At 55.7% G+C, this 24,791-nt stretch overlaps 13 protein-coding genes across 13 annotated transcripts; 2 read left to right on the top strand and 11 right to left on the bottom strand.

Annotated features, from left to right (window-relative positions):
• Positions 1 to 94: 94 nt before the first annotated feature.
• BCV69DRAFT_248821 (FAD/NAD(P)-binding domain-containing protein) lies at positions 95 to 1,932 on the bottom strand (the record flags this gene model as incomplete). The annotated part of the gene is made up of 3 exons (XM_025490311.1): positions 95 to 333; positions 463 to 1,483; positions 1,576 to 1,932. 3 exons carry the CDS (start codon positions 1,930 to 1,932, stop codon positions 95 to 97), a joined length of 1,617 nt encoding a protein of 538 aa, XP_025348124.1.
• Positions 1,933 to 2,251: 319 nt separating this feature from the next.
• BCV69DRAFT_282469 (hypothetical protein) lies at positions 2,252 to 4,391 on the bottom strand. Its single transcript, XM_025492374.1, has one exon. It carries the CDS (start codon positions 3,927 to 3,929, stop codon positions 2,340 to 2,342), a length of 1,590 nt encoding a protein of 529 aa, XP_025348123.1. The 5' UTR covers positions 3,930 to 4,391; the 3' UTR covers positions 2,252 to 2,339.
• A 129-nt stretch (positions 4,392 to 4,520) lies between these two features.
• Positions 4,521 to 6,028, bottom strand: BCV69DRAFT_259154 (ribosomal protein L18ae). The gene is made up of 2 exons (XM_025490656.1): positions 5,666 to 6,028; positions 4,521 to 5,079 (listed from the first exon to the last, which is right to left on the bottom strand). Exons 1-2 carry the CDS (start codon positions 5,852 to 5,854, stop codon positions 4,750 to 4,752), a joined length of 519 nt encoding a protein of 172 aa, XP_025348122.1. The 5' UTR covers positions 5,855 to 6,028; the 3' UTR covers positions 4,521 to 4,749.
• Positions 6,029 to 6,216: 188 nt separating this feature from the next.
• BCV69DRAFT_282467 (hypothetical protein) lies at positions 6,217 to 9,147 on the top strand. The gene is made up of 4 exons (XM_025492373.1): positions 6,217 to 6,426; positions 6,512 to 6,630; positions 6,717 to 7,079; positions 7,154 to 9,147. Exons 1-4 carry the CDS (start codon positions 6,356 to 6,358, stop codon positions 9,046 to 9,048), a joined length of 2,448 nt encoding a protein of 815 aa, XP_025348121.1. The 5' UTR covers positions 6,217 to 6,355; the 3' UTR covers positions 9,049 to 9,147.
• Positions 9,148 to 9,428: 281 nt separating this feature from the next.
• On the bottom strand, positions 9,429 to 10,638 carry BCV69DRAFT_282466 (COX5A-domain-containing protein). The gene is made up of 3 exons (XM_025492372.1): positions 10,375 to 10,638; positions 9,736 to 10,032; positions 9,429 to 9,645 (listed from the first exon to the last, which is right to left on the bottom strand). Exons 1-3 carry the CDS (start codon positions 10,571 to 10,573, stop codon positions 9,611 to 9,613), a joined length of 531 nt encoding a protein of 176 aa, XP_025348120.1. The 5' UTR covers positions 10,574 to 10,638; the 3' UTR covers positions 9,429 to 9,610.
• A 664-nt stretch (positions 10,639 to 11,302) lies between these two features.
• BCV69DRAFT_179807 (hypothetical protein) lies at positions 11,303 to 12,017 on the top strand. Its single transcript, XM_025489561.1, has one exon. The coding sequence runs from the start codon at positions 11,525 to 11,527 to the stop codon at positions 11,900 to 11,902; it is 378 nt and encodes a 125-aa protein (XP_025348119.1). The 5' UTR covers positions 11,303 to 11,524; the 3' UTR covers positions 11,903 to 12,017.
• A 116-nt stretch (positions 12,018 to 12,133) lies between these two features.
• On the bottom strand, positions 12,134 to 12,844 carry BCV69DRAFT_298754 (hypothetical protein; the record flags this gene model as incomplete). Its single annotated transcript, XM_025494249.1, has 1 exon — positions 12,134 to 12,844. The coding sequence occupies one exon, from the start codon at positions 12,842 to 12,844 to the stop codon at positions 12,134 to 12,136; it is 711 nt and encodes a 236-aa protein (XP_025348118.1).
• Positions 12,845 to 13,574: 730 nt separating this feature from the next.
• BCV69DRAFT_179804 (hypothetical protein) lies at positions 13,575 to 14,546 on the bottom strand. The gene is made up of 2 exons (XM_025489560.1): positions 14,386 to 14,546; positions 13,575 to 14,306 (listed from the first exon to the last, which is right to left on the bottom strand). The coding sequence occupies exon 2, from the start codon at positions 14,151 to 14,153 to the stop codon at positions 13,686 to 13,688; it is 468 nt and encodes a 155-aa protein (XP_025348117.1). The 5' UTR covers positions 14,154 to 14,306; positions 14,386 to 14,546; the 3' UTR covers positions 13,575 to 13,685.
• Positions 14,547 to 15,056: 510 nt separating this feature from the next.
• On the bottom strand, positions 15,057 to 16,404 carry BCV69DRAFT_277095 (hypothetical protein; the record flags this gene model as incomplete). Its single annotated transcript, XM_025491137.1, has 4 exons — positions 15,057 to 15,859; positions 15,939 to 15,958; positions 15,989 to 16,022; positions 16,071 to 16,404. 4 exons carry the CDS (start codon positions 16,402 to 16,404, stop codon positions 15,057 to 15,059), a joined length of 1,191 nt encoding a protein of 396 aa, XP_025348116.1.
• Positions 16,405 to 16,676: 272 nt separating this feature from the next.
• On the bottom strand, positions 16,677 to 18,815 carry BCV69DRAFT_179697 (hypothetical protein). The gene is made up of 2 exons (XM_025489559.1): positions 17,837 to 18,815; positions 16,677 to 17,760 (listed from the first exon to the last, which is right to left on the bottom strand). Exons 1-2 carry the CDS (start codon positions 18,534 to 18,536, stop codon positions 16,949 to 16,951), a joined length of 1,512 nt encoding a protein of 503 aa, XP_025348115.1. The 5' UTR covers positions 18,537 to 18,815; the 3' UTR covers positions 16,677 to 16,948.
• Positions 18,620 to 20,141, bottom strand: BCV69DRAFT_179646 (hypothetical protein). The gene is made up of 2 exons (XM_025489557.1): positions 19,663 to 20,141; positions 18,620 to 19,586 (listed from the first exon to the last, which is right to left on the bottom strand). The coding sequence occupies exons 1-2, from the start codon at positions 20,039 to 20,041 to the stop codon at positions 18,703 to 18,705; spliced, it is 1,263 nt and encodes a 420-aa protein (XP_025348114.1). The 5' UTR covers positions 20,042 to 20,141; the 3' UTR covers positions 18,620 to 18,702.
• Positions 20,032 to 22,299, bottom strand: BCV69DRAFT_179651 (molybdopterin binding oxidoreductase). The gene is made up of 5 exons (XM_025489558.1): positions 22,238 to 22,299; positions 21,695 to 22,145; positions 20,955 to 21,590; positions 20,571 to 20,879; positions 20,032 to 20,482 (listed from the first exon to the last, which is right to left on the bottom strand). The coding sequence occupies exons 1-5, from the start codon at positions 22,256 to 22,258 to the stop codon at positions 20,382 to 20,384; spliced, it is 1,518 nt and encodes a 505-aa protein (XP_025348113.1). The 5' UTR covers positions 22,259 to 22,299; the 3' UTR covers positions 20,032 to 20,381.
• Positions 22,300 to 22,460: 161 nt separating this feature from the next.
• On the bottom strand, positions 22,461 to 24,658 carry BCV69DRAFT_259146 (putative translation initiation factor eIF2 gamma chain). Its single transcript, XM_025490655.1, has 6 exons — positions 24,323 to 24,658; positions 24,174 to 24,236; positions 23,940 to 24,067; positions 23,731 to 23,852; positions 23,400 to 23,653; positions 22,461 to 23,322 (listed from the first exon to the last, which is right to left on the bottom strand). Exons 1-6 carry the CDS (start codon positions 24,405 to 24,407, stop codon positions 22,550 to 22,552), a joined length of 1,425 nt encoding a protein of 474 aa, XP_025348112.1. The 5' UTR covers positions 24,408 to 24,658; the 3' UTR covers positions 22,461 to 22,549.
• Between the last annotated feature and the right edge of the window lie 133 nt (positions 24,659 to 24,791).

The raw sequence follows: 24,791 nt of genomic DNA, 5'->3' as shown, positions 1-24,791 counted from the left end.
CGCACTAGGACGTGCTGAGCAGTTCATCCTCTCTTCTCCACTCTCCTCTCTCGCCCTCTCCCTCTCTCGCTCGCTCGTTCGCTCGCTCGTACCCTCACATCTTCGCCGCAGCATCATCGCTCACCACTTCTTCTTTTCTCCTCTCCTTGACCCCTCCCCCTCCTCCTCCTCCATGCTTCTGATTTACTTTCCTCTTTTCCAAAAACGCCAAAGCTCTAGCAGCTTCCCGCTCTGCGCTCACAACGGCTCCAGCGACGGATCCACGATGGTGCAAGTCGGTGTGCTCACCGGCAAAGAGGAGATGGGAGGAGTATTCGGGTTTGCTGAGCTCGACTGTTCAGGGGAGGGCGTAGGGGTGGGGGGGGGGGGAGAAGAGTTGGAGGAGGAGAAGATGAGTAAAGGTCTTGCGAAAAATGAAGAGAGAGAGAGGGAGAACGGGAGGGAGGTGAGTGATCCACTCACCAAAATCCAAAGGGCTATTCTCCTCCCCAACCACAACGGGCGTCGTCGTCGCTCCACCCGTAAGAGCATGCTTGCTCCAACGTGTCATGAAGTTATGCGAAGGGCTCTGCACCCCCGTCTCGCCTTTCCCTGCTACCGGAATTCTCTCAGCGAGATAGGCATGAAGGGCGTCGGCTACCTGTGGACGAGTGAAGGATTCCAGATCGCGTCCGGCGGAGGCGCCGATCATGACCAGTAGGCGAGAGTGCTCCGTGTCTGCTCCGACCATCAGGGTCGTCTTTGCCAGGAGAGCAGGGAGGTCTGCACTGCCCTGCGCAGTGGAGGAGGAACCGCTCGATGGGAGGATCGTGAAGGTTCCCACGTCCTTGGGCCACCAGGCAGACTCGTACACCAGCATGACCTTATTGAGATCGCCCACATTCGTGCGCTGGATCACCTCTCGCTTCTTCTCGCTCAAAGGCGGATCAAAGAGGTTCGCCTCTTGCTGCTTGAGTACAGCCAGCGGGAAGGTGCACACAGCCACGGGAGCCTCGTATGTCCCCGAAGCAGTGACGACCTTGATTCCTTCCTCCTTTTGACTCTGAATCTTCTTGACCTCCTCACTTGATGCGAGCTTTCCGCCTTGCTGGACGAATTGCTCTACAAGGGCATCGATCACCCTCGTGAAGCCACCCTCGGGGGCAGCGTCTGTCCCAGAGAAGTTCTGCTCGAAGCCAGCCCAACGAAGCGCAACGTGCTCGAGGGTGGTACCGAGAGGGATGTGCATCTGGCGAGCATAGCCTTCGGCTAAGGGTCGTTGCTCATCGGTCAGACCTGAGAAGAGGGGAGAGTCGTGGGCGAGGAGGTATGAGGCGAGGGAGGCGGAAGCGGGTGTACTGCCAGAGGACCAGGAGCGGGCTAGAGCTTGAGCGGAAGACATGGCGTTGCTTAGATTCGAGGTGATCTTTTGTACTAGATCCTCGGGGAGAGCGCCAGAGGGACCGACGATGGTGGCCTTCTTCGGCGTCGGGATCGATACCGGCTGAGACGGGGATTGTAGAGAGAAGGCGTGAGCTCAAGTACGCTCATTAGCTCTGACGCATGCTCCAGGCTCTTGTTCCACCAATCACTCACAATGTTCAACTTCTCACAAATGCCCTTTACGGGGTTTCCCTCATAATATCCATGAATCCAGGAGCATCCAAAATCAACCGCCTGCACTCCATCCCTCTGCGCCTCCACTCCCCAGCTCTTCTTCCCTTTAACCGTCCTATCACCACTTCCCTTTGAGTTGTTATCATACGTATGGGTGAAGGCTCTACCACCAACTCGTTCACGAGCTTCGAGGAGGAGAACTTTTTGGTGATTCTCAGTGAGACGTAGGGCGGTTAGAATGCCGGACCAGCCGGCACCGAGGACGAGGGCATCGTAAGAGCCAGAAGTGCTCGAGGAGGACACGCCAGAGGCAGAGGCGGTGGTGGTGGCAGACATGCTTCGGCTGAGCAAGTGGGAAGGGGAGAGAGAGGTATGAAGAGGAGAGAGAGATCTTGTGATTGGGCGCAGGAACATCCTCGATGGCAAGAGGAGGAGTAACTTGGAGGACACACACACTTCCACTTCAGACCTTCTTGGGCGGGCGGGAGCGACGGAAAGGGGCGCATGGGGGCAGGCCAGTGGAGCGGAGAAGCGGCAGTCGGCGTCGGCAATCTCAGATGACCGAGGCTGACAGTGGGCGTGCATGCACAAAGGTGGAGACGGGCAGGCGGTCGGGAGCATCAGCAGTCGACTCCCACCTCACCATGTCCGCAAATTGGAAGCGTCAAGCGCGGGTATTCCATTATCATCGTGTATGTACAGTCGTCTCGTAGCCCTCGCGCTACCCGCCATCAGCGTGACGATCACGCGCTCGACGGGGCAGACACATCTGCGCTCGCCTCCCGATCTCTCAGGAGGGTCCTCTCCATCTCCTGCTCAAGCACCTGGCGACCTCGCTTGAGTGTCATGGCGCCCACGATCATGTCCCAAGCTCGATCCAGCGTGCTCCAATAGAGGTGACTCAGCAGACCCACGGCAATGCCATTAGCCCAGCACGCATGCACTTGCTTGGCGTGGCCTAGAAGCTCAGAGACTGGCAGCTCTGAGAGGATCTGCACGGCTCGGGTCACAGTAAAGTGCTTCGGGAGAGTCGTCGCATCTGCCCCCAGGGTGGGAACGCCAAAGGGGCTACTGCTGCGATTGAGAGTCGTCGTGATGTGCCGGATAGGCAAGAGTGAACAGAGTAGCTCGGTAGCGTTGTGGTTGTAGATGAAGCGATGCATCACCGGAAAGGCCTGTGGACACGGGATCCTGAGAGGAACTACGGGCATGTCTCGCATCCCTGTGGTACTGGCTGCTGGACAGGCGCTCGCCGAAGGCAAAGCTGGGAGAGACACGCATTGAAGAACGTACGCAAGGGCATGGATAGGGACTAGCATGCCATTGCTTGAGGCTGGGCTGGCAGTACCGTTCCGTCCTTCGGCTGGCATAGAGGAGTGAAGGGCGAACACATGCGTCGGTGTCAAGCCATTTTCCTCGGCTTGGGCATCCAGAGACTCAATGTCGAATGTCAGGCATTCCGGTAAAGCACTGGCTACATTCCGTGTCGTGTGGTCCAGCTTGCTTTTGGCCATTTGACGGGCCACTTCTTGCCCATGCTTGACAAGCAAGCGACTCGTCTGCTCCAGAAGGGCCGGTGGACCTCCAGTGGCTGCAGTCATGTAGCCATGAAGGACATAGTTGGCCGGCACACCAGCTTCGGCAAATGCTTGCGCTTCAGCGAAGAGACCGTGACGACGCAAGTGACCAGTGAGATCCTTGTATGGATCAGAGAGGATGACGATGTCCGGTTGCGGAAGCTTGACGGGTAAGCTGGGGTGTCGTGAGCTGCTGGAGGCAGGGGTCCTTTGTCTCTTGTTGCCTCCGGCCTCGGCCTGATAGGAGGGACGTCTAGAGGGACATGGGGAGGGGCTCTCCGACAGGCGACGTTGCTGCTTGTGCTGCTTACTGCTCCTCCTTCTGCGCTGCGAGGTGTGGCCAGCTTCCGAGTTCTCTGTCGGCGTACATTCGGGAGTAGGCCCGTCCCTTGATAGCTGCCAGTCGCTGCCCGCTTGTACTTGAGCAGGCAGCATCGTCGAGGAGCTTGTGTCGGCAGAGCTGAAGCGGCGAAGTGGAGTAGAAAAGTTGCTTGGCCCGGCATCGGTAGTAGCTGTTCCAAATCCAGACACGCGGGCGTACGAGTCGGAATGTTCGTTGAGTGATGTGGTCCCTTGAACCTGAACGGCCACATTGCTCAGTGATAATGAAGCTACCGGTGTTGTCTCCTGTGCTTGAGGGACTTGAGCTACTTGCGGCTTCATTGCTGCTTCAGCTGCTGCCTGATGAGGTGCTGACAGCCAGGAAGAAGAGGCGCCGGGCTGAAGAGCTTGACTGCTCAGAGGGCAAGCGACCATTGTCATGTTCCTGTGACTGCCGTGTTCGAATCTATGGGTGCTCTTGGTACACGTCTGAGTGAATTGCGTGAGTATCAATGGTGAATGCTGAAGAAGGGAGTCAAAGGCATCACGAAGGAGAGACTGGCATACCCATCCCTATTTGAGAGCGGCATGGTCAGGAACGCTGCGTCAAATTTGCTCATACGAAGGGTGATGAGGGCGTGACAGGCCAATCTACGCGCCTACCTACCCACCGGCAGTCATCGATGCTCGAAGCCCAACAGGTCTTACCACCCATTGCTGCTCCGTTGTCCAATCGGGAGTCTCATCAATGCTCCTTGGCGAAACCACTCTACGGCTGGAGTCTTGGGTCAGAGGACCAAGTCGGGCGTCAGACAGGTCTGACCGTCGTGGGCGGCTAGATGGTGAACAGGCCCCCATGGGGGGATCGTGACGCCGCGATCAGGGCCCGACACGCATTCTCGGATCGGCGATTGACATCGGACAGGCTTGCCCCCCTCAAGAGAAGATCCCAATCACGGGTACAAGCGCTGGATGCCCGGCTGGACGAGGGAGCATCACGCTTGAATCACGCCTTGCACAACAAAAGGAGTGTGAGAAGGTGAGTTTACAAGGGGAGAATGAACCGCATGCACAGGAGAGAAAAACAATGAGGTTGGACAGGCATGTTCGAGGGATGCCAATCAGGCTAGCTCCCCGTCGGATGCCTACTACAGTACGCTCACTGGCGTACGTAGCTCTCCTGGCCCACTCCAACCATCAGCTGATGATGACAACTAACTACCAAACCAAACCAAGCCAACAAAAGACCCAATGCTTAGTAGAAGGTGGCAGGGCGGCGAGCAGCGTAGATGCCAGCCGATGTGGGGCGTCGGTGAGGCAGAGGGAAGCGCAGCTTGGGGGTGAGGAGCTGCTTGATGTATGGTCGTCGCAGGTCGGCATCCTTCTCGATCTCAGTGACCTTGAGGATGTGGATGGATCCGAAACGAGCACGGTGACGAGCAGCCATGTCTTGGTACATGTCCTCGACGGCCTCAGCTCGGCTCATCGATCGGTACTCCTTGTACATGTTGTGAGTGCCAGATCGCGAGTTGTATCGCAGCCAGATACCGAAGTTCTTCACCTTCATGGGCTTCTTCTCCTGGATCTGTGGTGACGGAAGTGGAGCAGATAAAGTGGTCAGCTTGAGTGTTCTGGGGTACCAGTCGCAACTGGCTTCGATCGAAAGATGTGAGTGGGCTGCGCCCAGCCTGCCCGACGCCGGGACATGCCCTCAGCTCCCGTTGCTGTCCCTTTCCCGTCCATAATGACACCTCCATTCCACCCTGCATCTTTCGTCGCCAGATTGTCCGCATGACGAAAACAGTGCCGTTCATGCTCTCCCCGCAGGAAGAGATGCTTGTACTGCCAATCTGACACTTGATAGTAGCACAGGGCTGTTTGCTGCTGCTGTGACCTGAGGGCCATTCGCAGAGGCCACTGTACCGGCTGCGTCTTTCGCCTGTCATCCCTTGCCTTGATATCTGTTCCGAACCTTCTCCTTTCCTTCGCTGCTTTTTGTCTACCTGCGGCCCAGCAGAACTCTACCCCATCCGTACTGTCTCAGATCACCGGACCCTAGCTTTGCATCATCCCTGGCGCAACTCTTTCTGCCTATCTCCCTTCCATCGCAACCACTTTCATCACAGCTTTCCTCCCTAGAGTATCATCTTCCTGTGCAGTGAGATACTTACGGCGTGGATGGCAACGATCTCGGAGGTGGCAGCCTTCATCTTCCTCAGCTGACGCAAGAAGTAGAAGAATCGCGACTTTGCGATGGTCTCGTTGGGGGCAAAGAGGCGCATACGGTAAAGAGGGGGCTCGGCCTCCTGCTCGGTAGGCAGCCTACGGCCAACGACAAGGTATTCGGTGAATCGGCCCATTGTGCTAAGAGGTAAATGGAAGGGAGTTCGAAGAGGATCGAGTGAAAGGCAAAGATGATGGATAGACACGGGAAGTCAGCGACTGAGCTTGTGATGATGATGTGTACGTGATCCTCTGATAACGGGGCTCACCTTGATGAGGAACTTGACGTGGGGGCGACGGGTGGGATGCAGTTGAGGTCGATGGTAGGGCGAGGCTAACTTCTCAAAATCTCCAGTGCAGGCGCCGTCCGCAACCGCTGCACAAGACTTGCGACCGCGCGCAACGTCCACACGCGGCTAAACCCTCGGGCCAACTCCCACGAATCTCCCGCGTGGATGGCAACCCCGATCACTCTGCCCTTCCGTCTGGCCGAGCATCGCAAGGTACAGTCACTCGTAGCCAATCCCTCTACCAGCAACCGCCGCCGTACCAACCTCGTCATCTTCGTACATCATCCACCTTGAGCACGTGTCTTAACGTACCAGTAAACGTCCTGATACGGCTACGCTTCTGCGACGATGGTGCAGCTGTTCGAGAACGCTCACTCGGAACAGATCAAGACCTGGCTGACCGAGGAGCTTGGGCCAATGTGAGTACGATGGCGCGTGACGCGTGGCCTCGGCGAAGGAGGATTGATCTGACCATGAGCCTCTTTCAAATGCTATCCTCCACAGCTGTGACGCCGAGCCTGACGTCTTGTCCGACTATGTCATTGCTCTACTGAAGCACGATGCATCCGAGGCCGAGCTCGCAGCTCTCCTCAATGAGCAATTGGCAGACTTCCTTGACACCAGTAAGTAGCAACAAAGCCTGGCTGGCCGGATGAACAATGTCGTACCTCAGCTCATCTTCTCGTTCCCTCTTCATTGCCTTCCTCAGAGACGGAACCATTCGTTGCCAAGCTCGTCTCTACCCTCTCCACAAAGTCATATCTTCCAGTGGATCAGAGACCCTCCACCTCGGCAGCAATCGTGGACATTACTGCTCCATCGTCATCTTCACGCAAGAGAGGTGCAGAGGATGAGCCGCGGAGATCTCCGCCGAAAGCTCCTCGCTCAAGCGACGTCGGCATTCCTACAGGACCCAGGGGAGCCGCCAAGGCTGCAGATGGAGCCAATGGTTCCGGTGGGGCCAGAGATCGAGATGTGAGAGAGAAGCGACAAGCAGGGCCATCCACAGCAGACAGACCCCAGTCTCAACAGTCGCAGTCCCGGACGAAGGAGCTTTGTAGAGACTTTCACCGTGAGTAGACTTGGCGTCTCGGCGAGGATGCTGGATCGCTGACGGCATGCCCGCCACCCTGTCGTTGTTCACAGAGAAAGGCTGGTGTTCAAGGGGAGACAGCTGCCGCTGGGAGCATTCGACCGACGCTATCACTGGGGGCACGAATCATGGCAACAACGGCATGCAGGCTGCGACTGGACCTGGTCCAGCGCAGTCAATGAACGGGCCCGGATCTCACTTCAATGGCATGCAGGGTGGACCTTCTCAGCCAATGTTCATGGGTCGACCACCCATGCCATCTCAGATGGCCGGCGGCTTCCCAATGTTTCCCGGGCCCACGCCTGGATGGAACGGGTCACAGTCTCCTACTCCTTTCGGAGGAGCTCAATCTCCGCCAGGGCCGTTCCAGGGTGGACCTCCAGGCTTCGAAGGGGCTGGCTTGGCAGCTCGTCTTGGAGAACAACGGCAGCAGCATCCTTCACCTCAAACTCCATTCTTTCAGCAGCAATCTGAAGGGCAGGGAGGCTTCCCAATGGGCTCTGCTCCTTCAATGGGAATGGGAGGCGGCGAAGGACCATCCCGAGGCGGATTCGCTGGCAGGGGTCGAGGGAGGGGAGGTGGACCACCTGGTACATTTAGCACCCGCTCACGCAGCACAACGACGCTTGTCATCGAGAACGTGCCTGCCGACTACCTCGATCTGGTCAAGATCAACGACTACTTCAAGCGCTTCGGAACCATAACCAACATCCAGATCGACCAGCCCAGTGCCAAATCGTTGGTCAGCTACTCCACACCCGCAGAAGCTAAGACTGCTCACGAGAGTCCGGAAGTCATCTTCGGCAACCGCTTTGTGAAGGTCTACTTTCAGAAGCTCGACGAGCCGCTGGACGGCTCGTCTTCCGCAGGACCCCCTGTCGTTAGACCACCTCCGCCACAGAAGCAGACGTTCGGAGCTGGCCAGAATGTATACCGGCCGCCAGGTGCTGCACTGCCTCCTACGCCCTCGCCTGCGCCTAGTGCAACTCCGGAGCAAATCGTTGAGCGCAAACAGGCGATCGAAACGCAACGTACCGCTCAGGACAAGGTGAACACCTTGATCACCGAACAGAAGCAGCTCATGGTCAAGCTGGGAGTCAAGACGGCTACTCCTGAAGAGAAGAAGGCGGGTATGGTGCGATTGCGGGAGTTGGAGCCGATCATCAAGCAGGCCACCGAGGAGGTGAGGAAAGCTGTAGCGGCTGTAGCTGCCCTCCCCGCAACCTCTACGAGCAGCGGTACAGGATCGTCCTTCTCCTCGTTCGACCCTGCTAAGAAGGCAGAACAAAAGGCAAAGATGGAAAAAGATCGTCTGGACCGGGAGCTGGAAGCACACTCTAAGGTCGGCGAGCCGGGCAGCCAGACCGAGGAGCTCAAGGCGAAGCTCGAGGCTCTCAAGGCTGAAGCTGCCTCTCTGGGACTCAACAATGGCGACGCAGCAGCAGCTCGAGGAGGCTATCGAGGCCGCGGTGCACCACGAGGTGCCGCTTCCTTCCGAGGAGCGACCCGAGGACGTGGGCGCGGGGCAGGTGCTGCACCCAGCATGCGTCTGGACAATCGCTCGACAAAGCTCATCGTGTCGGACATTCCCGAGGGCAAAGAAGCTCAACCGGTCAAGGAGTGGCTCAAGAGTTTCGGCGATGTAGCCTCCTTTGACGATGTCGTCGAAGGCAGTACTGGCGACGCACGCAACTTTGCCGTCACCTTCAAGACGCGTCAGAGTGGCGAAGCGGCGGTACGCTCGACGATTGGAGGTGGTGAAGTGCCTGAAGTGGGAAAAGTCAAACTCGTTTGGGCTCCGGCTCCAGCTCCAGCTCCAGCTCCAGCTCCAGCTTCTACTTCTGCACTCACAGCAGCCACAATGGTAGATTCACAGGAAGGAGGGATGGAGATGGATGATGGAGATGCTACAGGCGAAGGGGAGGGTGAGGAGAACTGGAAGCGATGAGAGGAAGGAAAAAGAGTTGAAGCTGTGGCGCCATCTGACCTGGACGTGCGGGCAGCAAGCGCAGGAGAGACAGCAGGAGAAGGCGAGAGAGAGGTAGGCAAAGGTCAGGAAGAGCATCCCCTGTCAACTCAGCAGCTACAATACTAGAATCCGCCCAAGGCGTCACGTCGACGAGCTCTCCACTAGCCGGGCATTGACGCACGCGGGTATGGGTACGATCATTCGTCCTATTGTTCCCCTTCCTACTTAGCCCTTGCAGTACGATTCTCGAGTGCAATAGCGCCATGAGCGGCAAAAGAATGTGCGATTCATCTTTTTGGCATTGTCAAGAAAGGGGGGGAAAAAGGGGTCAAGACTACGACACGTCCGTTGTTTACTCCTCTTTTCGTCTCCTTTCTCCTACGAGGGCGTCGCTAGTGTCGCTACCTCGTGCTCCTCAGCGATCTTCTCTCCCCTCCCTCGTCTCCTCTCCCACCTCTTGAAGTAGAGCCCTCCGCTGGCAAGAGGCTGTATCCGGTCTAGTAAGTAGTACGAGTCGATTGGAACAGAGGCCATGCCGCGTCTAGTTTCCGTAGAACTCCTCCCGGGTGTTGATGCCTGCGATGGGTGGGAGGGAGAGACAGGTTGTGAAGGTGATCAGTATTTGCTCCTCCTTCGCGTGCAGCTGCTGTCCACCTCTCTACTCACCCAGCTCTTCCCTGACAGGCTTCAATGCCTCGAGGTACTGCTCATACTGCTTGTTGTTCTCCACCTTTTCCTTGATTCCATCAAAGATCCTCACTGCCGTTGAAAAGTCATTGACCCTCCTGCTAGCCCTCAGAGCACTCTCAATCACCTCAGGGGCAGGGACCAAGTCGTAAGAAAAGCAGTTGTTGAGGCCGCGTTGGAGTTCAAAGAGGTCCTCGACGGCATCGAAGAAGGAGACGTAGCGGGCGGTGAAGCCCTCGAAGGACTCGTCGGCCTCGTGGGAGGCGTAGGTACGTGCTGTGGTGGGGGAGAGGAGAAGAGGCGTGAGAGGGTGAGCTCGAACAAAGCGTGAGGTTATGCGTTGTGCACGGAGTGAATGAAGCAGTTACCGCCGCGAGCGATGGAACAGGCAAGCTGTATCGCGCTCCTGGCCCTGCCCGTGTGCCCTTGTGTCCGCTCCCCGAGGACGGCTGGCTGAGGCATATCAGCACCGACATATATTTCAGACCATCAAAGACGACTCAGGGTCCACGCCGATGTCCCACAATTGAGCAGACATTCCTTTGTCTAGCTTGCCCTCTTTCTGAGATCTTATCCCTCTTTGATCCTCATATCTCTACGCCTGTATGCCATACTCACCACCAAGGACGCTCTTGGCCTGAGCAGGCGCCACGATCCTAGTCCTAGCAGCGGCTACGAGGGGTGAGGCAGCAGCCTTTGAAGAAGAGGCGGCAGTGGAGTGCAGCAGTGCGATCCTGGTCGGGGCGGCTGCTGATGCTGGTGCTGCCAGTGCTGCCCTTGCGGCGAGGGATCGTAGTGAGCCAGAGAGGAAGGACATGGCTTGTGAGTGGGTGTATGTGGGTAGTGTAGAGGAGGAATAGGAGGGAGGGTAAGAGGGTGGAGTGGTAATGCTGATGATGGCAGATGGGTGAGATCTAAGCAACTTGATTCGTCTGGCGTGGAATCCGATTTCACCTCGAAGGTCAGAGACAGGCGCGGGCGGGCGGGCGATGAGCAAGCAGACGCAGGGCGGAGCGGGTGAGGCGCGGGAAGAAGCCACCCACCCCTCCCAGCCAGGAGCCGATGCTGGGCGATGAGGGATTTCCAACCCCTCAGACGCGCGCATCCTCGGCTCCGCTCCACTCACCCGAGCCCCCCCGAGGCAGACATCGGAAGCGCGTGGCTCCTTCCGTTGCTGCTCCACCAGCCAGTGACGGACAGATGGTAGCGACTCGTAGAGGTAAAGGCGAGGTGCGACGAGGCAGGCCAAGACCATAGAAGACTCCAAGTCTAGAACAACAGTGTCACTCCAGCAGCTGAGTAATCGAAGCCCATGGGTGAGCATCTCCCAGGATCGCTATAGTCGCAGCGTCCGTACTTTAGCACATCTCCCAACTCACCCTCCCATCCACCTCTGAAGCAGGCCTCGCACTCTGGCTCATCCCCTCCTCCTCGTCGGTGCGGCTGCGAATCGAGGAGCAGATCCGCACTCTCAGCAGCTCTTCTCTCACACCGCCGCTCTCCTCGCCTGCGTCGGCTCCCTTTTTGGCACATGCTACGCTGATCTCTGGACTGGAGACAAAAGAAGGAAGGGACGAGGAGGCAATTTGGAACGAGGCGGTTGATGGGATCAGGGAGTGGCAGAGCGTGCATGGAGGCAATGAGAGGATAGATTGTACGCTGAGAGAGGTGACCACAAAGGGATTCTACTTCCAGGTGAGCACATCGTACCTACACATCCTAGCCCGGTGCTTGTGCTCACTAGTCTCATCCCTCCCTTCCTCCCTCCATGCAGTGTCTCCTCCTCGCCCTCTCCCTCCCCCAACGACTCGCTGAGCTCAACAATATAATGCGCCACCGCTTCAAGAAGGAATCGCAACGCCCTTACTTTCCACACATCTCACTCCTCTACGCAGATATACCCGCCGAGGAAGCACGCGGGCAGATCGCTCGACTTCAGAAGGAAGGGTGGTTTGAGCGGGTAGGCTCGGCCGCCTCCGGTGCAGGTCGGCCACAAGAGGAACAAGGCAAGGGAGGAGAGGAAGCTGTACGGGTCAAGGATGTGGGTAGCGAGGTGAGCTTCGACGAGGTACAACTGTGGGACTGTAATGGACCGGTGGCGGGATGGAAGAAGCTGAGGAGTATGTCGCTAGTCGAACAACGGTGATCACAATGGGACATGACAAAGAACTTCGGTTGGCTAAGCAAGACATCGAGAAGGAAAGACATGGGGACACATAAAGCGAACGATCAAGTGAGCGAAATGCCTCAGCATTGCGGTGGCATTTGAGCACGAGCAGGCAGAGGGGTGTGACGATTCCTTCACATGGAGCATGAGAGTAGTTGATCTTCAGACCGCTGCCTCAAGTCCTCGAGGTTCTCCGAGCAGAGTGTATGATCATTTGTATTCTTCAGCAGAAGAGAGCCCAACTTCGGCCGGTGTATCGGAAGAGAACTCTCGCCTGAGCTCATACTCCCATCCTGCGAGATCTTTGAGATTCTCATCTTTGAAGCTCTGACTTAGACGTTGATACCAAGGCCAGGCCGGTCCTGCCATACACAGGGGCAGACTGCGTAGAATTTTCCTTCGAGAGTCATCATTTGGCCAATGCTCTTGGCAATGTCTGACTTGCGCCAGGAAGCTTTCCAGCGAGTCTGGATCACCTCGGAAGAGGCCAAGGTCTTTCAAAGACAACAGTCTCTTTGCCTCGCTTGGCTTGCCCATTGACATGCCCTCCCTGAGGACGTCGGGCCGGGTCTCGAAAAGGGAGACTTGCGTGCCATCTGAAAGGGGGACGACACCATTACGGAATCCTTGCAGCAGCTTCAAGGGATGTAGCAAGACCTCACCAAAGTCATGCGCCTTTTGCAGATATTCTTGCAGGAGATCATCAACGTCTTGTTGTTGCTTGCGATAGAGATGGAGGAAACTTTCTGGCAGCACGTATACCGTCTCTGTGTGTTGTGATACCATCTGGGTGGGTTCCAGCAGCTCTGTCTCTTGACTCTCAGTCAGAAGCCGATCTCGACGAGAAGGACTTCGCGCTGGTGAAGGCGAAGTAGAAGCCAAGCTTACGCAGGAGGCGGTTGTCGTCGATCTTGTAGGCATTGTCATAGCTTTTGTGGGAACAAGATGAAAAGAGCAAGTGAAAACAGGACGAGAAGGCGAGAGCCTCGAGGGCAAGATACAACCTGAGACATTGTTGATAAATCATGCAGCCCACTTTGTCTCGGAAGAGTTCCTCCCGCATCAAGCTCACGAAAGGACTGACTTCACACTTCCGGTACAGCATCTGGTATGACACCAGCATCGAAGCCTGTGCCTCTCTATTGGTACAACAGCAGCAGCATCGATGCTGATGGGAGTCCTGGGACGGAGGACGAATCCCTCAGGGGACTTGCGCCAGGCAGACACGGATGAGAGGCATCATGGCCGTGACGAGTAGTGGCGATGAGGCGGCTTTATTTGTTGACAATAGTATCGACTTCGAGGCAGACATGTGTGTGAGGTGGCTACAATCATAGTATGGTTTGCTCGCTCATGAGCTGGTGGACTTAATGAAAAGGAAAATGAACGACGCGGAGAGGATGCAAAGTGTGTTAAGGCCCTGCAGGTTTCCCATCAAGCTTCCTGCTTCTGTAGCACTGGTAGAAGCTCCAGAAGCGAGGGCCAAGACCCGTCCTCCTCCTCGAGGAGAAGTGCAAAGCGGGGCGGTAAGCCGGCGATGACCGAATCCACAAGTTACTCCTCGGTCTGCGATGTCTGAGCGAGCTTTTGTAAGGAAATCTTGTCAAGACAATATGTCGTGATAGTCTCCTCTGGCTCATTTCAGACCCGGGCTTTCGCCCTGAGCTGAATGAGGTCCCAGTGTGGACTGAAGATGCTAAGGAGCTCTCCCTCTCTCCCGTCGAGATCTCGGAGAGTTCCTCTGAGTACCTCACTGTGAGCGTCACCACTGAGCAGCCAGCTTCTTCAGGCAGTGAGGTATAGCCTTGACAATTAGAAGGCTATCGACATAAGCGAATTCTGCTTTGGCTGTGACCAAACGAGCTTCCTGCCTCTGCAGGACGTCCAGAAGCTCAGAGCGCAGCGGCCAAGAGCCGTCTTCTCTCCCCACCAGCAGCGCAGACCGAGGTGGGAGGCCGGCAATCACTGCCGCGACCATCTCCTCATCAGTGAGCAGTGGTAACGCCTCGCCCATCTTCTTCATCTTGTCCATAGTGTACTCGACGATACTCTCGACCTCGTTGCAGGCACGGGCATGGCGGTGTGACACCGTCGAAGGCTCTGACATTCGATGGCATAAGTTTGCTTCATCTCTGCTTCGATGTTGCGCTAGGAAGTCTTGTGATGCGTTCCATCGATGTCTGTGGAGCTGCCTCCCCTGGCTTGCGGTAGGAGAAAGCCTCAGCTCCATCTCTGAGAATCAAATTGAGTGCTCGATGTGCAGATCTTTGAGTTTGCCATGCTCGATCTTGAGGAGGGGGCATACAATCAATATCGTTGGTCGATGAAGCCGCTGAAGCTATATCTTGAGTGGTAGACGGGTTGCAAGAGGTGAGGGGAATCACTGGAGGCGTATAGTGAGGTGTCAGATTCGAGAGCATATGGGATGCACAAGAGTCACCACTTCGCCTTGCAGTACTCACCTTCTCGTGTGAAGCAAACCTGTATAGACAAGCTCCCACGCCCCGCTTGCTAGGAAGACGGTCATCTCTGGATAGTGTATGGTGGATGTGCGGTGTCCCTGAATGAGGTGTTGATTAATGAGGTGTTGACTAGTGAGTTGGAAGTATGTATGGAATGGAGGGGATGGAGATGAGTGAGGGTGAAAAGGGAAGAGAGATAGATTTGGCATCAACGCAAAGACGACTGAGCACACCTGCTAGCTTTGCTGCCACGGCCCTGCGCACTGCTCCACGGGAGATCGGCACCCTCGCTGCCCTGGATGATGCTCAAGGCCACGCCCTGACGAAGGCGGTACCTTTGTGCCTTCTACCTGCCGCATTGGCCAGCTCCGACCAAGATGAGCTTTGCTCAGCATTCCACTTCCTTCTTGGCAATGGAACTGCTTACCCGAGCCTCGTGCCATGGTCAGCATACAGATTGGGGTCAATGTCAAAGCAGTCACAATGGCTCCTCTGAGTTCGAGAATGGTGGTCATGAGTGACTTTGATTCGACAAAGACTCGTACAGCTGCTGGCTGGGAGGATAAAGGTACAAAGGGGAATCGCAAGCGAAATTGACATCATTACAGCTGACTGACTAGATGCTATTTCATACCTCTCGACGCCCCGAATGTCATGGGCGGCACTCATATTTAGAAGCGCCGCCATGATTGTTCTGACTCAAAGGCAGTCACGCTCGAGCTATCACGAGAGGTTCGTCGAGGCTGCGCGCTGCCTTGCCCGCTCACTCTTTCCACCGTTCGCGGCTGCGCGAGCCCGCCTCTGACCGTTCCCTGTACCTCTGAAGTCCCTCTTTCATATTGATCGATCGCTGGATAATTGAGTAGCGGGAGGCGCCGTTCGATTGTGGACGAGCCCTGCTTAAAGGACTTGAGGACTTGTAGAACAGCATACTTCTTTCTAAGTGCTGGCACAATCATCTCTTGAAGATGCTCAATACGTCTCTCTTCTGCTACAATGTCCTCCATGGCCAGGCTGATATTTTGGCTCGGAGAGACAAGGGCATCAATGTCCGCCCGGGAGAGCATCGTATCCCCGCTACGAAGGAGGATCTGGGCTTCTGTGGTAGGCTCCGGAGGTGGTGATCGTATTGACGTCTGACGCACCGGAAGTCTTGAAGTTGCACTTCTCCTTGTTGGTGGCTCCGGAGTGGCACACCTCTGTCTTTGCGTACGGCGGCGCTGCCTTCTCTTCTCGCGAAGCTCGGTAGTCCGCGGACCCATAATCATCCGGCTATTTTCCCACCGTACATAAGGAGGTTTGACGACGTTGTATCGACGAAACAGTCGTCCAATAGCAGCGGTGCTTTTTTCGCCCTCAAGCCAGGTATCTGGATTTGCCGAAATTGGTCGCCACTTTCCTCCTGCTTGTCTAATCGCCGCTGCTTGCATTTTCTCGTACAGCTCGGCAATTGCTGGTTCTTGGTAGTGAGGAGCTGTGAGGACATGAGAACAAGACGACGTTCAGAGCTTTGTCATGAATCGTCCGCGGGAACAATGCCTTCTACTGCTCACCTCGCTGATCTGCGTTGCATCTGGCATTGAACATGAGACACCGAACACACCTCGGACCTTGACGCTGGACGCAAGCCTGCTTGGCTTCCCAACAACCGAAGCATTTGTCGCGAAACAACTTCTCCGACATACCTCTCAGCTCCTGAAGAGGGACGTCCGAATCCTGATCAGAATCTAGATCGAAGACACTGCCCGTAGTTGAATCACCCTCGACTGAGCTCAACTCGTCATCTGAATCTGCCGCGGCGAGTTCCGTTGGCTGTGGTTCAATTGCTTTCTCCGACTTCAGACTCTGAGCTAGAGAAGGGCGATCGTAGTTGGGTTTTTCCTTCAAAGGTGGTGTTGATGCAACGGTTGGAAAGGAGGTCCGGATCTGGGCGACAGGCGGAGAATTGTGCCGCGTCATCGGATGGCCCTCTTTGGTACAGGTAGGAAACAATGGCGAGCGGGCAGGGCGGTGGGACATGACGATAGGGCTCTGATCTGAGTTGTTGGGAGGAATGAAAGAATGAGTGAGTCAGGGGTGTGTTATAAGTGAGTTGCAGGTCTGAATCGCGAGCAACGCTTTGGCCCATAGTGCGGGAGGTATAATGCATGGACCCCTATGCGTCTTTGATTTCCTCCTGACAGGCGACGCATTGACCTCTGTCCCTATTCCTCGCCCTCGTCCATAGACAGTTCACCATTTCTTGGGCAGGTGAAGCAGGTCTGAGACACGTAGTCTCTCCATCTTCGAGAAGCGTGGCAGTAACAGATCCATAGTTCAGAAGGGCAATTGCATTTGTCACCTGGACCAAAAGGTATGTATACAGATGCTGAGTGTGGCTGCCATCAGCTGCTTATGAGAACCTCGGAAGGGAGAAGGAGAAAGGAATCGCTGGGACAAAGTGACGTCTCGGCAGGCTGGTCTGGGAGCTTGTTGCTGAACCGCTTGATAGGGAGCGCGAACGCAGATGAGAAAGCATCGAAGAGCTTCGTTCCACGGTACAGGGACAGAGGGTGGCGTTCTTTCAGGACCGAACTCGTCGCCAGGGTGGCTCAGCCTCGAAAGCCGTCAGGCTAGAGCTGTCAGCAGAGTCTCGTCGATTTCGTTCGCTACCTTGTTCGCTGAGCCTATCGACCATCCGATGCTGCATTGGCCCGTTTCTCGAACTACTGTAAGCTGCAGAGGTTCCTCTCTCGAATTGATCGATGGCTGGGTAGTTGAGAAGGGGAAGCCATCGGTCCCCGGAAGGGGCGCCTTGCTTGAGAGCCCTGAGAGCTTGCAATACGGCGTACTTCTTTTTGAGAGCTGGCACGATCATCTCCTGGAGGTGCTCGATGCGCCTCTCCTCCTGCTCGATGTCTTCGATAGCTAGACTGATAGATTGACTTGGGTTCACGAAAGCATCCACGTCTTCCTGAGACAGCATAAGTGCCTGCTTCTTCTCTACTGGAGGTTTGAAAGACATAGGAGGCTCTGGTGTAGGTGCACGTGCCCGGGCTGGTGGCACCGACGCTCGCGATATGGTCGCCCTCCTGGGTGGTGGGCCAGGCGTCGCACACCTTTGTCTCTTGGGAGGACGGCTCTTCTTCGCACGATCGGGAGGAGCGCCAGCGATTGGAGACATCAGCAAGCGTCCCCTTTCGATCCGCACGTAAGAGGGCTTTGCGACGCCATACTTTCGAAAGAGCTCATCTAGAGCAGCTGTGGTCTTCTCTTCAGTGAGCCAACTGCGAGGATCCGTTTGTGCAGGTTGCCATTTTCCGCCCGCCTTTCGAATGAGCTCGGCTTGCATCCTTTTGTATACTTTGGCAACTGAAGGCTCCAGATAGCCCGGGACTGCGGGGACGAGAGTGCAGGAAAGCAGTCAGAGTTTGGTAAGATACACGCCACAAAAAGGACATTGTACACTTACCTTGTCGATCGGCATTACACCTTCGACTGTTGGAGTTGCAATTGACACACCCTTTGCCGGTCCCTTTTACGCAGACTTTTTGCTCTTCCCAGCAACCAAAGCACTTGTCTCTATGGATCCCGCCCGAATTGCGCGACTGCTGGAGAGGTACATCTGAGTCTGCATCGTCAGAATGGGAGCCAGCATCCGAGTCTCGATCGTCGTCAGCATCGGTGAGCTGATCGTCCGAGTAGGACAAAGTTGAGTCGGACGACTCTGGTACCTTAGCGGAAGGCATTTCTTGATCACGAGGACGATGAGTATGATCGGGTCTGTCTTCCAACGGCGGGGTCGAGGGAGCGGGTGTGAAGGAGCCCCTTCGTGGGCCGGTGAGCGAGGGAACCCGCTGGGTGGAAGGCTCGGCCTTAGCAGTGAAGGACGTCGAGCGTGGAGAGTATTGGGACATGAGGGCAGTGGTCTGACCCCATAAGTCTGACGATTGGACGGGAGTATGGAAGGAAGAGAAGGAATGTATGCACGAATGGGATGAGATGAGAGTGTGATTGCGAGGCTCAGCTGCGAGCAACATTCGCTTATTGATGGTGCCTGAGCAGCCGACGCATGGATCCCTATGTCTATCCGCGCCCCCGCTCACCTTCCCCTGCAGGGCCACATAGAATGCATCGTGCGGACTGATACGGTGAAGCAGAGTCTGCCACATGTGGGACAACTGTAGCTCGGCTCTGAAGTGAATGACATTGACCGGAGGGAGAGAGAATCGGTGAAGCGTAGAGTCTAAAGGTGTACACTATCAGGTGGGTATCCTAGGAGATGGCCGGGTCTGGGTGAAAGGGCAAAAGGAGGATGTTGAGCCAACCTTTGCGAAGTCAAAGACAGATGGAACCCAGTAGTCTGAGGTTCAGCGGGAATGTGTTGCTTTCCGGTCGGCGCCAAGGTGGCACAGCGGCAGGATCGATCGACCCATTGGCCTCATCGTAGGTATCCTCTTGATTCTCGATTCGATGGCTCGCCTTCTTGATGATGGGATCGGATTTTGTCTCGACACTGTCAGCGCGATGAGTCCTAGACTGTCCTCTTTCGAAATCGTCGATTGCATCATAGTCAATCAGCGGTAGGCGTCGATCGACCAAAGTAGTGTCTCCATCTCCGTTGAACGCCTTGAGGGTCTGCAAGATGGAGTACTTCTTTCGCAGAGCTGGTACGATCATCTCTTGAAGGCGGACGATGCGTTCCTCTTCTTCGTCGAGGTCAGCAGCGGTCAGACTGATGGACTGGTTAGGGAAAATGAGCGCATTGACCTCTTCTGCGCTGAGAGAGTGCTTACTGTGCTGTACCACCGGCATGCTCTCAGGCCGAGCATTGAGAGCCTGTACCTCAAGTGAAGGGGTAGGAGCGCGCGACTTCGCAGGCGGTGACGCCTCATCAGAAGAAGAGGTCGAAGATGAAGAAGGCACAATTGTTTCCCTTCGTCTCTTTCGTCGGCCAGTGGCTCCGATTTGTACAGAGTCCTCAGACTCCTCGCGGGAATGTGCAGTCATGCGAAGAACTCCATGGCGGTCGATGTGGATATCGGCAGGCACCTTCAGACCATACTTGTTGAAGAGTGTCTTGTAGTTTTCCATGCTGACTTTGTCGACCCATCGTCTAGGGTCAGTGGGGGCTGGTCGCCATTGTCCTTTTGCATCACGGATGGTCTCTGACTGAAGCTTCAAGTACAGCTTCTTGAAAGTTGAGTGTCGATACGGAGGTGCTACAGTAGAAACGCTACACTTGTCATGTCTGTCCAAAAACTCTACCAACAACCTCCGCGAGCATACAACACTCACCTCGTCGACCAGCATTGCATCTGGCGGTGAAGCCATGACAGTAAGCACAAGTCTCTTTATTCTCAAGTACTACACAGGCAATCTTATTCTCCCAGCACGGGAAGCATTTGTCTTGGTACTTCTTTCCAGTGACCAGAGGCAGGTAGTCTCGTTTGGCCGAACGGGGAATGTAGCGAAGCCAAGGGTAGGCAGCTAGCGTGCTGGCAGGGATTGGTTTTAGGTTAGTAGGTGTCAAGACAGGGGTGTTGCGGTCGATGGACTGGATGCCTCGCTCGTCTGGAGGAACCACGTAGTTACTGTTGCCGTCTTGAGATGGGACCGTGGCGGTGCTCTCCCGAGCGCTCATTGCAGCGGGGCTCTCTCTGGGCCACCGTGGCATGCTCGGAGAGCCACAGAGGGCAACACGTTTTTACGTATAAGATTGTAGCGCCGAGTGGTGAAAGTGAAGACGGGTGGTAAAAAGTGGAGACCAAGAGCGGAGGCGAGACGCCTGCACCGAAAGCCAGAGGTTGCGCGTGTGACGGAGTCTCCTCAGTAGGCCTGTCGAAGAAGTGCTTTCGATGCGCTACGTTGCGACAGCATGTATGCGACTCGACTCGATGATTCTGCTGGTCACTTTGTTGGCAAAACAGATCCAGATTGCGACTATGATACAAAGATGCCGGAGCATGGAACTCAGCTTGAGCAGGGAGAAGGTCTTGTTCCCCTTTCACCACTGATCATTGAAAGGTCAGCCCGGTGACCACTGGCCAACTCCTCTCCCTGAAGCCTCTGATGTTCCAGGGAGACTGCAATTCCTGTCGGACGCCCGCTGAGGTAGCTGCAAAGCGGCAAGGGTAAGGAAGCAGTTCTGGGTGAGCTTTGTTTTTCTCGTCTGTCCAAACGACTCGCCAGTATTCGACACTCACTGCCTCGCATGACAAGGGCGTACTTCTCTCCACTCCCCCTCGCTTCAGCAGGCACAGGGACCTGAGCCCTCCACAGCGTCCAGCTCCACGAGAACTTTGCCTCTTTGGCGTCCGCAATCGCAATATCGTCTTCTGATGAGCCCTTGTGCTTCGGAAGCACCTTTCGACTGTTGGACTCGTCCAGCTCCAAGCGTGTCCAGGCTGAGGCTGGCTGCTCATTGGCGGCGCGACGGAGATCTTCCATCGCATCCAGATTGGAAGATCCGGGGTCGCGCACGAGGAGGAGCTCAACGAGTGATACTGGGGAACCTGTGAATGAGAGAGAATGCAGGATGTGTTCAATGGGGCGAGGTGAAGCAAGACCTAGAGCTCACCATCACTCACCTTCTGTTCCTACTGCATAGCCCTCTGCTGCCATTTCTCCCTTGTCGTTGACTTCGATCTTGTCATCTTCCTGTGGCTCACTCACGCCCGAACCAACCCCCAGCCTCATGAGTGGCTTGGCCTTAGCGACCTCTGCCTCCCTCTTTTTCTCATCCTTTCCCTCTCCCATCATACTGTCGATCCACTGTCTCCTCTCCTCCTCGCTAGCGCCCTTAGGCGGCTCGAGCAGCTTATAGTCAAGCGTCATGGGCGGACTATCGTCCTCATAGAAGGAGATTCTAAGCATGCTCAGCCACTTTGTCCACCGAGCGGCAACGTGACCTGGCAGAGCCGCCCGAAGTGGGTAACCATGAGTTGAGTCCAGGCGCTGTCCATCAACACCCCAAGCTAGGAGCAAGTCTTGGTTGGGGTGAAGAGCTGTACAGAGTGGTACACTCGAACCGTAGACGTGGCCTGTCGGCGACTGAGATTCGGAACAAGGTTGCGAGGAGAGGAAGTGAAGGTAGGTATTGCGGGACCAGGGGGCTGAGTCATTTTCAAGAGATCGTACCGTCGGAGGCAGATTCTCTTTGTCCCGAATGTGTTCGTAAGCATCTGGAATACCCTGCTGGAGGAGGAAGTCGCGTACCGAGGCTCCTACAGGTGGGAGGTCAAGTGAGAGGTACTCGTCAGCTTCGAGCGGCCCGAATGTCTCTTTCTATAGAATGTCTCTTTCTATACTGCAACCAAAATCGACTCACCCGCCCACAGAGCATTTCCAATAGTAGCCGACTGCCACTGCAACCCTTCCGCCTTCCTCGGCCCCCTCTCACTCATATCCGCCCTCCTATTGCCCGCACACTCCATCGCAGCCACCACCCTCTTCTCCTTCATACTCTGGTGCAGCTCAGCAATCGAGATGCGCACCGACTTGGAAGAAGCTATGATGGCATCGTGGTCCTCCGCTTGAGCCGATCGAGGAGAAAAGGAAGTATCGCTCTTCCACTGCTTCCAGTCGAGATGCTCAGCGACATCCCGATCCACTAGGAAGCTCAATTTCCAATCTGTCTCCACTTCTGGCTTCGAAGAGGTGCTAGCAGGCTGGTAGATGATGTCATCGTGATTGCGTCTGTAGAGCTCTTTTTGGGGTGTGATCAGGGAGGAGGTGAGGGTGGAGGCGTCTGGCTCGGCATTGAAGGCTTCGCCATGTTTCTGGCACGGGACGAAAGAAAGGCAGGGTGGAAAGCAAAGTCAGCGGGAGGTAGCTCATTGAGCCACTTTGAACGAAGCGATGACACTCACGCCTTTCTGATGTACGATACCATTAGGGTCGAAGTTGCCGGCGCTCTCTGTCATACTGACTGGTATGCTCTGTGGTACGGAAGGAAGGAGGACCGGCTGGGGTCTTGAAAGCGATGTGGAGCGGCAATTCTGCAACGTCCTGCATGGCTGAATTTCCAAGGCCCGCCGGATAGACTACAGCCACCCAACCCTCGGGCATCGGTTCTGGTGTTCACAACTGTATCTGACGTTTTAGCACGGATAGTGTGACTGGACATTGCATGAAGAAATCGATGGGATGGACACAAACGACGTCTTGTACACAGAAAGGTATCTCATGCAGTCTCCGCATCGATCGTCGTACCTGCCCTCACTGTTCCCCAACCGACCAACCTCCAGTGCTTGTCAATCCTTCGGCTCAGTGCAATCTTCTCGCCAACCTCGGTACATGCTGGGCTGGTGAGGAAGATCTTGGCCAGATCGGCCTTTACGCTCATCACCCTTCCTCCCGTCGAGGTAGATCCGATGTTGACCATCAACACCTCGTTCTTGGTCAGCTTTCCGACCTTGGTCTGCTTGCCGCCGTCGCTCTTGACACCCAGCAACCTTCGCAGCAGGAAGTAGTTGATCTCTAGCTCGGTGTAGATCTGCGGTAGCTGTCCGACTGCGCCTAGCACTTGTCCAACCAGCCTGTCAGCTCGGCAGAGAGTTGGGTCGACCTTTGTGCCTACTCCGATAAGTCCTCCGGGTACGGCGAATTGCAGGTCGTTGTGCTCCGTGTATAGCGATGCGATCTGACTGAAGATGGGCCTGCAGTGCACCTTACCCTCATTGTCCTTTGTAACAATTCCGGGCCTGATCTCCACCTCCATACCCAGCCTCAGCACACCGGAGAGGATGGATCCACCAGCTACACCACCCTTCAGCTCGTCGACCTCAGCTCCGGGCTTGTTGACATCGAATGATCGAATGACAATGAGGCGAGGCGAGGCGCTGAAGTCTCTCACGGGGATTGGGACTCGCTTGACGAGGTACTCGTTGACTGCGTCGATGTTGTACTTCATCTGGGCCGAGATGGGGACGATAGGGGCACCATCGGCGACAGTACCTGTTGCATTATCAGGGTCAGTCAGGTGTCAGCCTAGCCCTCAATAGAAAACAGACCTCCCCTTGCTTTATGCTCACCTTTCACGAATTTGGTGATGCTGTTCCAGTGCTCCTCCGCCTGAGACTCCCTGATCAGATCCACCTTGTTTTGCAATATGATGATGTCCTTCAGCTTCATAATCTCAACAGCGGCCAGATGCTCCGATGTCTGAGGTTGAGGGCAAGGTTCGTTTCCGGCGATCAGTAGCAGGGCGGCGTCCATGACAGCTGCTCCGTTCAACATGGTGGCCATGAGAATGTCGTGTCCGGGACAGTCAACGAAAGAGACATGCCTGAGAAGCGTGAAGAAGCCGGGGTCAGACATCTGTCGAGACGAAGATGTGGGTTGAAGCTGGAGCTCATGACTCACCTGATCAGCTGCATTGTACCGCCACATCCTGGCCTCTCGCACAGAGGGTGGTCCTCCTTGCTCGAGGGAAACGACTTGTAGCATCCTGGCCTCGGGCAAGCATCGTTGCCACACTTGTAGATCTGGTTGTGAAGATCGCCACAGCGAGGAGGTTTTTGTCGTTAGCATCTCCTGCCAGTCGAAGCCTTACAGCCTCATAGGTGACTCACCTTTGCATTTGCATATCCCAACTTGATAGTAATGTTCCGCACTAGCTCGTTCTTGAAACGAACAGTCTGCACACCCGAAATCGCCTTGACCACTGTGGACTTTCCGTGAGCTACGTGACCGATGGTACCTACGAAGGGAAAAAAGAAGAGGCGCAATGTATGAGGAGCGTTAGGACAATAAGCAATTGGCTGAGCCCAGTGAGCTCCTTCAGCCGGTGTTGCCTGCCCACTCACCGATGTTGATGGTAGCCTGGCGGCTGATGACCTCTGGGCTCAAGGGGGTGAGCTTCGATGTGTCTGTAGATGGCAAAAGAAGAAGACATGTCGTGTGAGCATACTTGCGTAGAGTGAGCAGCGAGCTGCATCCTGAGCCGTATGCTCACCGATCTCCACTTCCTTCAATCCCTGAGTGATCTCAGCAACACCGCCGTCGCCATTGACCCCATTTGTAGACGCAGCAGTCGCCATAAACGGAGAGACGTCGAGCTTGAGGGGAGGGAACAAGGGACTACGCTTTTTGTTTGCTCTTGCAGAGCTCGAAGACCGGTATGAGAGGGGGCGGTCTGAGAAGAGAGGGCGGAAGGCTTGCTGGGTCGGAAGAGGCGAGCTCTGTACTTGTAGCGAGACGAAGTAGGATGTAGAGGAGTCAAAGATGAGACTGGCGAGTGACTTTGATGATGCTGATGAGGATGATGGTGACGAGGAAGCCTTGGTATCCATGTGCCCCTGCCCACTGCCTGCGCCCGCCGCCAGTCATTCCCGGCAGAAAACCGCTCGGGGCTGCAGCGCGCAACGCGGATCGGAAGCAGCAAGAGGGGACCACTCAACTCCGCTCACACCTTCCGGCCGGTG

Source organism: Pseudomicrostroma glucosiphilum (assembly GCF_003144135.1).
Source record: "Pseudomicrostroma glucosiphilum strain MCA 4718 unplaced genomic scaffold BCV69scaffold_6, whole genome shotgun sequence".
Lineage (NCBI taxonomy): Eukaryota > Fungi > Basidiomycota > Exobasidiomycetes > Microstromatales > Microstromataceae > Microstroma > Microstroma glucosiphilum.
This window is presented reverse-complemented; position numbering and strand designations above follow the sequence as displayed.